The 16,501-nt window shown below is 37.5% G+C and overlaps 1 protein-coding gene across 3 annotated transcripts in view; it reads right to left on the minus strand.

Moving 5' to 3' along the window:
- The window catches only part of LOC101117851 (cytochrome b5 reductase 4), a 118,798-nt gene that overhangs the window by 54,611 nt on the left and 47,686 nt on the right, over positions 1 to 16,501 (minus strand). Inside the window, exons 5-6 of one of the 3 annotated variants that reach the window (XM_027972451.2) lie at positions 8,742 to 8,771; positions 5,828 to 5,888 (exon numbers count right to left, since the gene is read on the minus strand). The exons of 1 other annotated variant lie outside the window; for it this stretch is intronic. In XM_027972451.2, coding sequence (XP_027828252.1) covers positions 5,828 to 5,888; positions 8,742 to 8,771 — 91 coding nt within the window. The remainder of the gene's footprint in view (positions 1 to 5,827; positions 5,889 to 8,741; positions 8,772 to 16,501) is intronic. One more of the 3 variants, XM_042253438.1, reaches the window with a different exon arrangement.

Consider the following 16,501-nt stretch of genomic DNA (forward strand, 5'->3'; position numbering starts at 1 on the left):
TTCTCCAGCAACACAGGAACACTCCCCTGAGCTTCAATATACAGGCAGCTCAAAATTATCCCAAAACCTTTGATGTCTCATAACCCATTACGGGTCACTCCACTGCACTCCAGAGAGAAGAAACCCAGCTCCACCCACCAAAACTTCAACACAAGCCTCCCTAACCAGGAAACCTTGACAAGCCACTGATAGAACCCCACCCAAAGTGAGGAAGCTCCATAATAAAGAGAACTCCACAAATTACCAGAATATAAAAAGGCCACCCCAAACGCAGCAATATAACCAAGATGAAGAGACAGAGGAATACTCAGCAGGTAAAGGAACAGGAGAGTTGCCCACCAAACCAAACAAAAGAGGAAGAAGTAGGGAATCTACCTGAGAAGGAATTCCGAATATTGATAGTGAAAATGATCCAAAATCTTGAAATCAAAATGGAATCACAGATAAATAGCCTAGAGACAAGGATTGAGAAGATGCAAAAAGGTTTAACAAGGACCTAGAAGAAATAAAAAGAGTCAAAATATAATGAATAATGCAATAAATGAGATCAGAAACACTCTGGAGGCAACAAATAGTAGAATAACGGAGGCAGAAGATAGGATTAGTGAAATAGAAGATAGAATGGTAGAAATAAATGAATCAGAGAAGAAACAAGAAAAACGAATTAAAAGAAATGAGGACAATCTCAGAGACCTCCAGGACAATATGAAACGCTCCAACATTCGAATTATAGAAGTCCCAGAAGAAGAAGACAGAAAGAAAGATCATGAGAAAATCCTTGAGGAGATAATAGTTGAAAACTTCCCTAAAATGGGGAAGGAAATAATCACCCAAGTCCAAGAAACACATAGAGTTCCAAATAGGATAAACCCAAGGCGAAACACCCCAAGACACATATTAATCAAATTAACAAAGATCAAACACAAAGAACAAATATTAAAAGCAGCAAGGGAAAAACAACAAATAACACACAAGGGGATTCCCATAAGGATAACAGCTGATCTTTCAATAGAAACTCTTCAGGCCAGGAGGGAATGGCAAGACATACTTTAAGTAATGAAAGACAATAACCTACAGCCCAGATTACTGTACCCAGCAAGGATCTCATTCAAATACGAAGGAGAAATCAAAAGCTTTACAGACAAGCAAAAGCTGAGAGAATTCAGCACCACCAAACCAGCTCTCCAACAAATTCTAAAGGATATTCTCTAGACAGGAAACACGAAAGGGTGTATAAACCCGAACCCAAAACAATAAAGTAAATGGTAACGGGATCATACTTATCAATAATTACCTTAAACGTAAATGGGTTGAACGCCCCAACCAAAAGACAAAGACTGGCCGAATGGATAAAAAACACAAGACCCCTCTATATGCTCCTTACAAGAGACCCACCTCAAAACAAGGGACACATACAGAGTGAAAGTGAAGGGCTGGAAAAAGATATACCACGCAAATAGAGACCAAAAGAAAGCAGGAGTGGCAATACTCATATCCAATAAAATAGACTTTAAAACAAAGGTTGTGAAAAGAGACAAAGAAGGCCACTACATAATGATCAAAGGAACAATCCAAGAAGAAGATATAACAATTATAAATATATATGCACCCAATATAGGAGCACCGCAATATGTAAGACAAATGCTAACAAGTATGAAAGGGGAAATCAACAATAACACAATAATAGTGGGAGACTTTAATACCCCACTCACACCTATGGACAGATCAACTAAACAGAAAATTAACAAAGAAACGCAAACTTTAAATGATACATTAGATCAGTTAGACCTAATTGATATCTATAGGACATTTCACCCCAAAACAATGAATTTCACCTTTTTTTCAAGTGCTCATGGAACCTTCTCCAGGATAGATCACATCCTGGGCCATAAATCTAACCTTGATAAATTCAAAAAAATCGAAATCATTCCAAGCATCTTTTCTGACCATAATGCATTAAGATCAGATCTCAATTACAGGAGAAAAACTATTAAAAATTCCAACATATGGAGGTTGAATAACACACTTCTGAATAACCAACAAATCACAGAAGAAATCAAAAAGAAATCAAAATCTGCATAGAAACTAAATGAAAATGAAAACACAACAACCCCAAAACCTGTGGGACACTATAAAAGCAGTGCTAAGAGGAAAGTTCATAGCAATACAGGCATACCTCAAGAAACAAGAAAAAGTCAAATAAACAACCTAACTCTACACCTAAAGCAACTAGAAAAGGAAGAATGGAGAACCCCAGAGTTAGTAGAAGGAAAGAAATCTTAAAAATTAGGGCAGAAATAAATGCAAAAGAAACAAAAGAGACCATAGCAAAAATCAACAAAGCCAAAAGCTGGTTCTTTGAAAGGATAAATAAAATTGACAAACCATTAGCCAGAGTCATCAAGAAGCAAAGAGAGAAAAATCAAATCAGTAAAATTAGAAATGAAAATGGAGAGATCACAACAGACAACACAGAAATACAAAGGATCATAAGAGACTACTATCAGCAGTTGTATGCCAATAAAATGGACAACGTGGAAGAAATGGACAAATTCTTAGAAAAGTACAATTTTCCAAAACTGAACCAGGAAGAAATAGAAAATCTTCACAGACCCATCACAAGCACAGAAATTGAAACTGCAATCAGAAATCTTCCAGCAAACAAAAGCCCAGGTCCAGACAGCTTCACAGCTGAATTCTACCAAAAATTTCGAGAAGAGCTAACACTTATCCTCCTCAAACTCTTCCAGAAAATTGCAGAGGAAGGTAAACTTCCAAACTCATTCTATGAGGCCACCATCACCCTAATACCAAAACCTGACAAAGATGTCACAAAAAAAGAAAACTACAGGCCAATATCACTGATGAACATAGATGCAAAAATCCTCAACAAAATTCTAGCAATCAGAATCCAACAACACATTAAAAAGATCATACACCGTGACCAAGTGGGCTTTATCCCAGGGATGCAAGGATTCTTCAATATCCGCAAATCAATCAATGTAATTCACCACATTAACAAATTGAAAAATAAAAACCATATGATTATCTCCATAGATGCAGAGAAGGCCTTTGACAAAATTCAACATCCATTTATGATAAAAACTCTGCAGAAAGCAGGAATAGAAGGAACATACCTCAACATAATAAAAGCTATCTATGACAAACCCACAGCAAACATTATCCTCAATGGTGAAAAATTGAAAGCATTTCCCCTAAAGTCAGGAACAAGACAAGGGTGCCCACTTTCACCGCTACTATTCAACATAGTTCTGGAAGTTTTGGCCATAGCAATCAGAGCAGAAAAAGAAATAAAAGGAATCCAAATTGGAAAAGAAGTAAAACTCTCACTGTTTGCAGATGACATGATCCTCTACATGGAAAACCCTAAAGACTCCACCAGAAAATTACTAGAGCTCATCAATAAATATAGTAAAGTTGCAGGATATAAAATCAACACACAGAAATCCCTTGCATTCCTATACACGAATAATGAGAAAGTAGAAAAAGAAATTAAGGAAACAATTCCATTCACCATTGCAACGAAAAGAATAAAATACTTAGGAATATATCTACCTAAAGAAACTAAAGACCTAAATATAGAAAACTATAAAACACTGATGAAAGAAATCAAAGAGGACACTAATAGATGGAGAAATATACCATGTTCATGGATCGGAAGAATCAATATAGTGAAAATGAGGATACTACCCAAAGCAATTTACAAATTCAATGCAATCCCTATCAAGCTACCAGCCACATTTTTCACAGAACTAGAACAAATAATTTCAAGATTTGTATGGAAATACAAAAAACCTCGAATAGCCAAAGCAATCTTGAGAAAGAAGAATGGAACTGGAGGAATCAACTTGCCTGACTTCAGGCTCTACTACAAAGCCACAGTCATCAAGACAGTATGGTACTGGCACAAAGACAGACATATAGATCAATGGAACAAAATAGAAAGCCCAGAGATAAATCCACACACATATGGACACCTTATCTTTGACAAAGGAGGCAAGAATATACAATGGAGTAAAGACAATCTCTTTAACAAGTGGTGCTGGGAAAACTGGTCAACCACTTGTAAAAGAATGAAACTAGATCACTTTCTAACACCGCACACAAAAATAAACTCAAAATGGATTAAAGATCTAAATGTAAGATCAGAAACTATAAAACTCCAAAGGAGAACATAGGCAAAACACTCTCAGACATAAATCACAGCAGGATCATCTATGATCCACCTCCCAGAATTCTGGAAAGAAAAGCAAAAATAAACAAATGGGATCTAATTAAAATTAAAAGCTTCTGCACAACAAAGGAAAATATAAGCAAGGTGAAAAGACAGCCTTCTGGATGGGAGAAAATAATAGCAAATGAAGCAACTGACAAACAACTAATCTCAAAAATATACAAGCAACTTATGCAGCTCAATTCCAGAAAAATAAATGACCCAGTCAAAAAATGGGCCAAAGAACTAAATAGACATTTCTCCAAAGAAGACATACGAATGGCTAACAAACACATGAAAAGATGCTCAACATCACTCATTATTAGAGAAATGCAAATCAAAACCACAATGAGGTACCACTTCACACCAGTCAGAATGTCTGCGATCCAAAAATCTGCAAGCTATAAATGCTGGAGAGGGTGTGGAGAAAAGGGAACCCTCCTACACTGTTGGTGGGAATGCAGGCTAGTACAGCCACTATGGAGAACAGTGTGGAGATTCCTTAAAAATTGCAAATAGAACTATCTTATGACCCAGCAATCCCACTTCTGGGCATACACACCGAGGAAACTAGAATTGAAAGAGACACATGTACCCCAATGTTCATCGCAGCACTGTTTATAATAGCCAGGACATGGAAACAACCTAGATGTCCATCAGCAGATGAATGGATAAGAAAGCTATGGTACATATACACAATGGAGTATTACTCAGCCGTTAAAAAGAATTCATTTGAATCAGTTCTGATGAGATGGATGAAATTCGAGCCGATTATACAGAGTGAAGTAAGCCAGAAAGAAAAACACCAATACAGTATACTAACACATATATATGGAATTTAGGAAGATGGCAATGACGACCCTGTATGCAAGACAGGAAAAAAGACACAGATGTGTATAACGGACTTTTGGACTCTGAGGGAGAGGGAGAGGGTGGGATGATTTGGGAGAATGGCATTCTAACATGTATACTATCATGTAAGAATTGAATCGCCAGTCTATGTCTGACGCAGGATACAGTATGCTTGGGGTTGGTGCATGGGGATGACCCAGAAAGATGTTATGGGGAGGGGAGGTGGGAGGGGGTTCATGTTTGGGAACGCATGTAAGAATTAAAGATTTTAAAATTTAAAAAATAAAAAACTAAAAACAATAACAACAACAACAAAAAAACAAAAAAACAAAAAACAAAGTGGATGGAATAAACCAAATATTAAGAGTATATATTTAGGGTTGATGGGACCAACTTTTACCACTTTCTTTTGTATTTCCTCATGTTTCCAAGTTTGCTACCATGAATACATATGTGATAATCAGAAAAAAAATAGTTTTAAATAGTTCTTTTTTTAAGTTGGTGTTTAAAATGGGTTGTGGTGTTTAAAATGGGTTATACTTCAGTTATGCTAAAAATTCATATTTAGGGAACAGCTAATTTTTCAACAATGCCTGATAAGTGAGGCAGTGAAGTTCTTGTATCAAAAAAGTATGATTAATATAATAAGCAATAAATCAAACTTGGAGCCATTTTTTTTAATGTGCCTATTTTGGTGTAGAACTGATTAAGCTTTAAAGAAAGTAAAATTAGAAAGCATACCTTGGAGAACTAGGACTTTCTTTGGCAAGTGTATCTGTCACTTGGCTCTGAGGAAGCATGCCTTCACAAAGAAAAATAAACAAAATAGCTTCAGTTCATCTACGTAGCATTTTTCTTTTTTGCACCCCATCTCTCCAGTAAACTTCTTATTGAAATATTATAAAAGGAGACAAGTCATAAATATACTACTCAATGAATTTTCATCTGTAAAACATACCCTTGTAACCATCACCCTCCTTGTGCCCTTCCATTTACCACCTCTCCCCCAAGATAATCACTATTCTGACTTTTAACATCACAATTAGTTTTTGCCTGCATTTGGCCTTTGTGAAAAAGTGGAATCATAAAACATGCTTTCTTTTGGTCTGGGTTTTTGGGACAGTTCCATAGACATTACACTTAATGTCAAATTAGCATGATTAATAGTAAGCAATGAGTCAGGTCTGGAGCTTTCTGAGATGTTATCCATGCTGCTGAATGCATTAGTCGTTTGTTCTGTTTTACTACTGAGTATTATTATACTCTCTGAATATACCATATACTAGAATCTATTCATTCTACTGTTGACGGATATTTTGGCAGTTTTTGGCGATTATCTATAGTGCTGTTATTAATATTCTTGGTACATGTACACACTCATTCTTAAAGAACATCCATCTACATATCTAGTAGGTATACAGGACATGAGTATGTGTAGCTTTAGTAAACACTGCTAAACAGTTTTCCAAAAAGGTCATACCAACTTACAGTTTTTACCATGAGGGTATGGATGTCTGGTTGCTCCACTACCTTGCTGACACGTGGTATTCTGTCTTTTTCATTTTAGACTTTCTTGTGGGTGTGTCTCAACATCACATTTTAAATGGCCACCAAGGCTCTGGTTTTTGAATTGTTTTTGAAAACTCTGAGAACAGGGAAGAGCTTCAGAGGTTCTGTAAACATTAACTATTTTTCTTCTACAATAGGAGTGTACTCTTTGTGCAGGAAAAAAAAAAATTAGGCTTTGGAGAGTCTTAGAATTCTCAATTAGGAGTCATGGTAATTATAGAGTCAGTGTTGGGAGGCACCTAGGAGAGGCGGTAGTTTAGAGGTTTTCAAGACTCTTCTTATCCAGAGTATCTTCTGTTAAAACACAAGCGAATTGATGAACTTACGTCAATTTGAAGAGACTGGGTCTCTAGAGGAATGCTGGCTTCAGTGTTTTAAATGACGTTTAAATAATGACACAGAAGGCAGGCAGATGACGTCTGTAAATACGCTGACTTAACCATAAACACTTATATAAGCCAAATATTTGAGGCATACATATTCATATAAAAGAGGTAACTGTGCTGGCCAGACCACTGGACAATGTAATATCACATTTTTAAGGCCACTGTTAACTGACATGTTAAGTGCCATGCACCCAAAGGAAAGCAATGTGGCGGGAAAGGAAGTAGCCAAGCAGTAATTAGCCTTTAAGGAAAGGCTGTTTGCCTAGTATCATGGAAGAATAAAGTATCAGCTGAAACCCAAGAACAGTCCTTCCTTTAATGCGGTGATCCTGTCAGACAAACAACTGCAGGTGGCACATCACAAACTGCATATATTAGTCTATAGAAGACTATCTCCTCTACTTGAAAAAGAAGAGGAAATTCATCTGGCAATCTAGCTTGCTAGCTGAATTTCTACAACTTTCTTGTCCAAAATAGGAAGGAAAAAATGCATTTTAAAACATATACTAGTATTACAGTTCAGTCAGAGTAGCCCCATGCTGTTTTGAAAGTCTCACACCAAAATTTTTGAGGGGGTTAGGGGTAGTGTCAGTCATGATTCCAAATCATAGCGAATGGCTGAGGAGAGCTGCCGAGCCCAGAGAAGAGGGGATTAATAGGCTACTCAGTATCTGCAGTAGACACTGGAGGAGAGCCCTGTGCCTGAGGGAGAGGCGCCCTCAGCCTGGCATCGGAGGGGGGAACTCCGAGTCAATCCAAGTATCGTTAAGTCCCCTACATAAGAACCTTGAAGTCTTGAACTTTCGAAGATGCAAACGTGCATTCACATGTCAAATCATGTAAGTCAGTTCATGTGTATAGTGTACACTGTCACATGCATGCATCCTCTACAAGTGGTTGTGCTTCTGTGTACTGCACTGTACAGTTCTGTATAGAGTACATGTGTGCTAAGTTGCTTCAGTTGTCATCCAACTCTCTGAGACCCCATGGACTTTAGCTTTCCAGCCTCCTCTGTCCATGAGATTCTCCAGGCAAGAATACTGGAGTAAGTTGCCATGCCCTCCTCCAAGGGATCTTCCCCACCAAGGGACTGAACCTGTATCTCCTTTGCCTTCTGCACTGGCAGCTGGGTTCTTTACCACTAGTGCCACTTGGGAAGCCAGGTACAGAGTATACTAGTACAGTATCTTTATTTCAAGCCCAGGATACTTGGAAGCAAGTGCAAAGGCAGCAGTGATGCAGCTGGTATTGTTGTACTTGTCAAAGTACTATAAGACTAAAAATGTTTTCTTTTTTGTTTTTTAAAATTTATTAGTTGTGTGAAAAGTATTATAAACCTGTTATACACTACTATATAGCCTATTGTGTTAGTTGAGTACCTAGGCTAACTTTGTTGGACTTATGAACAAATTGGACTTATGAAGACACTCTTGGAACAGAACTTGTTCATATATAGGGGACTTACTGTCTTCAAGCTGAGGACAGATGAACACAAGTTCAGAGATGCCACAGAAAGGGCTATAGAAAGAGTCATAGCTTCAATAAGGGATCTACACAGTCCTGTCAAATCCTCTAAGCTTAGCAAGTAAACACATCATTTGCATAAAAATATCTAAATATCCCAAATAATTCTGTAAGACATTTTGTATACAATCATGTGAATATGATTCAGTTTTTTACTATAAATGTATACGACTTACCATTTAAGACTTTCTTTTCCTCATGATAGTCTGTACAGCAGTTTAGGAAAATAAAAAAGTTAGTTAAGAAAAGTGTAACATCAGAGAAGATCAGTTTCTATTATTGACATAAGGATAACAGCCCTCTTCTAAAAGGGCTTTCTTCAAGAAAAGCCCTGAGGAGAGAAATAAGGCTGATAAACAGATGGCCTATCTTTTAAGTAAGTCATTTCATCTCTGAAGACTGCGAAGTCATTTCTGCAGATGTTTGTCTCAGAATTCACTGGGCTTTCCCCTCCTTTTCTGGATTCCCCCCCACCCCAATATCTTGGTGAATTTCTTTAGAATGCACATAAAGACCTGAGTTTTCTCCAGGTTGTCATTATCTAAATTAGTCAAAACTATCCAAAATTTATTAGATTACACTTTATATCAGAAACATACTTATTAACCCAAAGAAAGACACCTTACTACCTTTCTCTCTTAACTAGGTGAGCACTTAAAATGATTATTCAAATTTAAATGGCCAAGTGCTGAAATATGTTAAGATTTTCACTTGTATATCAATACAATCAATCATTAGGGTTACGAGCCAGAAAAAGTTTAATGGGTGTTTTCTTTCAGGACGGCAACCAGCTCACAAATCTATATTATACCTTGATCACCACAAGTTTTATAACCATATGTCAAAATAAAACCCTCAGCAAGTTGCCAGAGTTCTCTTAAAAAGAAAAAAAAAAAAAAAGAATGCCAAGCTAACACAAAATATTCAAGTAAACTGAATTGACAGACATTACTTAACATGACATCACCTCGTTTTGTAGAAAAAGAAACCAAAATATGTACATCCAAGCTTTCAAATTTTTTTATATTTTAATTTTCAATCAACCAGAGACCTCATAAAATTAGTACCACTTGTCACTCACGTCATAAAATAACTATGATTAAGGAGGTCAAATAACCATTCTTTTATTTTCCCCATTTTACTGAAATAAGTTCAGAGCTGAAAGGGCTCTTAACAACACACACCAAATTATCATCCATTTTCCTCAGTGAAGGTTGAAAATAGAGGTCAGGACTTGAATGAAACCCATGGCTCTTCAGCAGTAAAGCTGAGGTTAAACTTTATATCCCCTGAACTGAACATCATTTTTCTTAATATGCCATTGAGAGAGTTAATACTTTCTCAAAAGACACAAGGCCTACAAACCATTTAAATTATGTCTCAAAATGAGTTTTGTTTCTCAACCTCTAGATAAAAATCTAGTCATTAGTTTGCAAGGGATCACTGATGGTCTGGCTTGGCAACTGACCTCCATCCAATTTTACCTGTCTTTGCTACTGTACTTGCGATCATTGGTTTTATCTTAGAACAAATAACAAACTCACCATAATAAAAGTAAATTAAGTCTATTTTCAGTGCACAACATATTTGGCAGTTCGATGAATCTCATTGATCATGTAAAATAATTTGCTTTTATCTAAGAGACTCACAGATTTTAAACATTTCTTCCAAGTAATTTGTTTCTAGAGGGAAAAAAAAAATCATCTCCTATGATTATTTCCCATGTGATGTGAATTGATTTGAATCTGTCAGATCCTGCTAAATTAACTGCTTTTTTCTGAGCTTTTTTTTTTCTTTAATATAAGAAGTACCAGCAAGAAGAGAATACCTACTTAAATGATCCAAAAAACCTTTAAAGCTCTACAAGTCTTATCTTTGCAATTCTTTTGGAAAACTGAGTCACAGAAATAAAAAGAGAGTATTCTTTATTATGAAGCATAGTCACATCTGAGTCATTTTAGGCACGAGATACTTTCCTCTTTAACAAAAAACTTAACATTCTGTCTTGTTAACTAATTCTACTATTTGGTTGGCTCCATGGCCAAGAAAATTTGCATCTTCTTATAACATTGGTTAGAGTGCATTACTCTGCTAAGAGCCTCTGCTTTCTGGAAAGTGAAACTCACTCTGTCATGTCCAACTCTTTGAGTAAACATGGATTATAGCCTGCCAGGCTCCTCTGACCATGGATTTTTCCAGGCAAGAATACTGGAGTGGGTTGCCATTTCCTCCTCCAGGGGCTCTTCCCAATCCAAAGAGCGAACCAACATCTCTTGTGGCTCCGGGATTGGCAGGCAGATTCTTTACCATTGAGTCACCTGGGAAGCCTCTAGTGTCTCTGAAGTGAAGTCGCTCAGTTGTGTCCAACTATTTGCGACCCCATGGACACCAGGCTCCTCCATCCACGGGATTTTCTAGGCAAGAGCACTAGAGTGGATTGCCATTTCCTTCTCCAGGGAATCTTCCTGACCCAGGGATTGAACCCAGGTCTCCCACATTGTAGACAGATGCTTCACCATATGAGCCACCAGTCTGGCAGGGAGAGAAATCAATCCAAGAACCACTGGTGTATACCAAAGGAAAATAAATTATTCAAAAGAGGATAACTTTAATGAGGTGATGGCTACCTTACAAAAAGAAGTATCCAGGATTTCTTTCAAGGATGAACTTTTCCAATTAAATAACTATTATTAGTTAAGGAAGGTATATTTACCTACAAGCTTCAGTATCTGAACCTTTAAACTGAGGTTGTTAGAACAGAATCCCTCTTTCACCTTGAAAGTATTCTCCTGGTCTATGGCTCTAAGTGCTTTATAGTCAGTAGCTGCTTGAGAAAACAAACATGAAAAGTCAAAACATAAAGCATTAATATTAGAAATCATGATAAACCTATGAGAAATTAAGAAGAAACACCCAAGTGGTGCTAGTGGTAAAGAATCTGTCTGCCAATACAGGAGATACAAGAGATCTGGGTTCGATCCCTAGGTTGGGAAGATTCCCTGGAGAAGGAAATGGCAACCCACTCCAATATTCTTGCTTGAACAATTTCAAGGACAGAGGAGCCTGGTGGGATACAGCTTATGTTTCACAAAGAGTCAGACAAGACTGAGCAAGCACAAGTGTGTGTGTGCACACACACACATGCACATTTCTGACATGAGCTATGCCATTAGAAAATGTGACTGTTTTACAGAATGACCATCATTACAAATAAATGCTGGAAAGGAAGTGGAGAAAAGGGAACCTCCTACACTGTTGGTGGGTGTATAAATTGGTACAGTCACTAGTATGGAAAACAGTACAGGGGTTCCTCAAAAACCTAAAAACAGTATTACCATATGCTGGTGCTATGGTACCATAGTGTATGGTACCTAATGGTACCATATGATGGAGAAGACTCCTGAGAGTCCCTTGGACAGCAAGGAGATCAAACCAGTCCATCTAAAGGAAATCAGCCATGAATATTCATTGAAAGGACTGATGCTGAAGCCGAAGCTCCAAAACTCTGGCCAACTGATGTGAAAAGCTGACTCATTAAAAAAGACCCTGATGCTGTGGCAAAGACTGAAGGCAGGAGGAGAAGGTTGTGACACAGAATGAGATGGTTGGATGGCATCACTGACTCAATGGACATAAGCCTGAGCAAACTCCATGAGAGAGTGAAGGACAGGGAAGCCTAGCATGCTGCAGTCCATGCTGGGGTCGCACAGAGTGGGACATGGCTGAGTGAATGGACGATAACCAGCAATCCCATTCCTGAGTGTGTATCTAGAGAAAACTCTAATTAAATAAGATACAGACAAAGCTAGCAACAAGAGTCACATTAGCCAAGATACAAAAACTCTCTAAATTGTTCATCAACATTTAGATGAATGGACAAAAAAGATGTTGTACATACAATGGAACACTATTCAGCCCGAAAAAGAACAAAACAATGCCATGTGTAGCAACATGGATACACTTATCATACTAAGTGAAGTAAGCCAGAAAGAGAAAGACAAATACTACATGATCTCACTTCTATGTGGAGTCTGAAATTTGACACAAATGAACCTATCCACAAAACAGAAACAGACTCACAGACGTAAAGAACAGACTTACGTTTGCCAAGAGGAAGGGGAAGTAAGGAAGGGATGGAGTGGAAGTTTGAGGTTAGCAGATATAAGCTATTACATATAGGATGGATAAACAACAAGGTCCTACTGTATGGCACAGAGAACCATATTCAATATCCTATGAAAAACCATAATAGAAAAGAATTTCAAAAACAGATTGTGTGTGTGTATATATATCTATATCTATATAAATATGTAAGTGATTCACTTTTCTGTGCAGCAGAAATCAACACACTGTAAATCAACTATATTGCAATTAAAGAATACATATTCTTTAACTGAATATACATTCACATATATACACATATATATAAAGAAAATGTGACTATTTTAAAAAAATGATTTCAGCTGGGGTTTTGTCATTTTTTTTCAATAAAGAATTATTGAAAATCAAGAAATAAAGGGAATTCCCTGGTTGTCCAGTGGTTAGGACTCAGTGCTTTCACCACCTGGGCTGGGTGCAATCCCTGGTCTGGGAAGTAAGATCCCATAAACCAAGCAGTGAGCCCCCGCCCCGCCACCAAAATTAAAATTTTAAAAGTACGTTTAGGTCTGGAACAGTGCTGTCCAGAAGAAATATAATACAAGTCACAAGTATAATTTAAAATGTTCTAAAAACCACTTTCAGTTCAGTTCAGTTGCTCAGTTGTGTCTGACTCTTTGCGACCCCGTGAATCGCGGCACTCCTGACCTCCCTGTCCATCACCAACTCCCAGAGTTTGCTCAAACTCATGTCCGCTGAGTTGGTGATGCCATCCAACCATCTCATCCTCTGTCGTCCCCTTCTCCTCCCACCTTCAATCTTTCCCAGCATCAGGGTCTTTTCCAATGAGTCAGTTCTTTGCATCAGGTGGCCAAAGTATTGGAGTTTCAGCATCAACATCAGTCTTTCCAATGAACACCCAGGACTGATCATCTTTAGGATGGACTGGTTAGATCTCCTTGCAGTCCAAGGGACTCTCAAGAGTCTTTTCCAACACCATAGTTCAAAAACATCAATTCTTCAGCACTCAGCTTTCTTTACAGTCCAAGTCTCATATCCATACCACATAACCACATTAACAAAGTACAAAAAGAACAGGTCAAATTAACTTTAATAATATATTTTTACTTAATACAACATATTCAGAATATTATCATTTCCACATGACAATGTAATCAATGTAAAGTTATGAGATATTTTATAATTTTTCATCCTAATTCTTAAAATGTAGCACTTAGGCTTCTAGCACATTTCAATATGGAGAGAATTCCCATGCTCACTAGCCAGCCACATGTAGCCAGTGGCTATAATAGAGACAGCAAAGGATTAAAAAAAGGGCAAAAAGTAAGAACATTTCTCATCTTTGCCAGAGAATGAAGTGTTCCACATAAATAAATCAGCAGTGACTGAAGCTCACCTTTTCAAGCAAAGTTTCTCCTTTCATTCGTTATTGATATCTTTCTAAAGCATGAAACAAACTACAATCCTTTTTAAACAAAGGATTATAAAAAGCACATTGATTTTTGGCTTGGTAAGGGCTCACTAGCATTACCTGTTTTATATTCTGACAGTTAGCTCTTCTGTGTTCTTTTCAGACATCACTTCCCCATTAGAAGTCAGGTGATAAATGAAAAACTGTCCTCTCAAATCTGCTCAGCTGTGGGGATGCCTATGAAATGCTACTTCTGGATCCTCCCTGCACTGGGGTCTGGCAGTCACCCCACCTAAAACATGGTGTCGGGGATCTCATATGGGAAGAAGTCCATGTACAAAATTTCTCTTCAGTATATCCATCATCCCTCCCAACCCCTTGTAAATCCTCATGTTAGCAAGTCTCCATCTACTGCCTTCTGTCTCTGTTTTCATCCTCTATTCCCATTTCATCTCTGTTTCCATTTCATCTAGAAGTTCTAATTGCAGATTAGAGCATGTGAATACATGCTTGAGTTTGCCACAGAGAGTCACCGTTTACTGCCTGCCCTCTCTTGAACTAGTGTAACTACTAATAGAAGCCTCATGCTTTCTCAAATCCATCCCAGTTTGGACAATGACACTGCTACCCCATCTAACAGTTCTATCCCTAAGTCTCAGGCCAGTAGACTGCAATGATCAACCCTGCCTATAGATAAAAGGCATATGAAATACTCTTAAAAAATACTTCACTTTAATGAATAAATTCTTTAAAATAAAGAATATTCTTTATTTCTGACATATTAAACCCTTCTCTTCAGTTACTCTGTCCCTTTTACATGATTCACTCCTCTTGTTAGCCTGCAAGTCAAACTGTAACTGGTTAGATCTTAGTCTCTACTGTTAAAAAAAAAAAAAACAAAAAAAAAACCTGATCCATTTACTTGCAATCAACACGTTCCTGCAGAATCCCTGTCTTTGCTCCCTAATACCTTGCAAGCTGCCTTATATCACTACCTGTTACTGGCCATACCCCAGCAAAACATTCGTAATCCCCAAATGCTTTATACTGAAACAGAGATTCACAACCATGCTCTCACATGCCCTGTCAATAATGATGATAATACTTGATTTTTCCCAGAAACAGAGCCATGGTAAGACACATCAATACATGCTGATAATTACAAGGGTACAAAAAGGGAACAGAAAACATAAGCAGCCTGAGCATCACAGGAACAGAGGGGCAAAGGCAGCCACTAATAGCAACACCCACTTCTACTGTCCCTGCCAACTGTTGCTTCTAATGCGTCGAGTGGTTAGCAAACATTATTTAATCTTCACAATGACTCTAGGATGTTTCATTCTTAAACCCCATTTTACTGCTGAAGGAAAAAAACAAACAAACAAACTCATGTCTGTTAACTGATGCTGAAGATCACAAAAGCGTATGAGTGTAATCTGAGGCAGAGATGAGATCCAAAGCCGTGGTTGTCTATATGAAACCTGTGTTCTTTCTACAGATCATGCAGCCTCAGGAATCATTCAGGGCTACAGACAGTGTGAAAAAGGGAACATTTAATTCATGAATGCACAGTATTTCAGAGTCCATGTCTCATTCTGGGTGAGAAATACGTTTGCACTTTGCTGAACCAGGTGGTGAGAAGAAGGAATACTCATGACAGTTTAGTTCTTTACCATTAAGATTCAGTCAAATCCTCAGTTTCCTCCACCCTGCTGATTTTAGTTTCATAAATTTGCTTTCGTTAGTCTTTTTTATTTTAAATTAATTTATTTTAATTGGAGGCTAATTATTTTACAATATTATAGTGATTTTGCCATACATTGACACGAATCAGCCATGGGTGTCCATGTGTTCCCCATCCTGAACTCCTCTCCCACCTCTTTCCCCATCCAACTAATTTTATTTCAACCTTGTTACTAAATAAGTTTATGTTGTCATATTTTCTCTCAGAACATCCAAGGTAATGTTCTATTGGCTTCTGTCTTCTACTGATATTCTAATAAATTAGCGATAACAGCTTGTAAATTACATGAGTAAATTAGCTGTCAATATACCGGTTTCTCAGTGACTCTGTGTCTCTCTGGCTGTTTTTCATATCTTCTCATTGTCTTGGTGTTCTTCAAGCTGACTACAAAGAGAATATGTGTAGATTTCTTTTTATTTATCTTGATCAGGATTTGGTGAATTTGCTATCTCTGACATTTGTGATTTATCAGTTCTGGAAAGTTCTCAGCCATTCAGATGCCTCTTTCTCATTCTCACTACTACTTCCTTCTGGAAATCTGATTATAAGTGTTAGATCTTATTACTGTATTCCCTGTGGCTCTTGAATGTTTTTATATCATCTTGTTTTTCTGTACCACATCCTGTCCAATTTCTGCTGCTCAGTTTTATAGTTCATTGGAC

Source organism: Ovis aries, chromosome 8 (genome assembly GCF_016772045.2).
Source record: "Ovis aries strain OAR_USU_Benz2616 breed Rambouillet chromosome 8, ARS-UI_Ramb_v3.0, whole genome shotgun sequence".
NCBI lineage: Eukaryota > Metazoa > Chordata > Mammalia > Artiodactyla > Bovidae > Ovis > Ovis aries.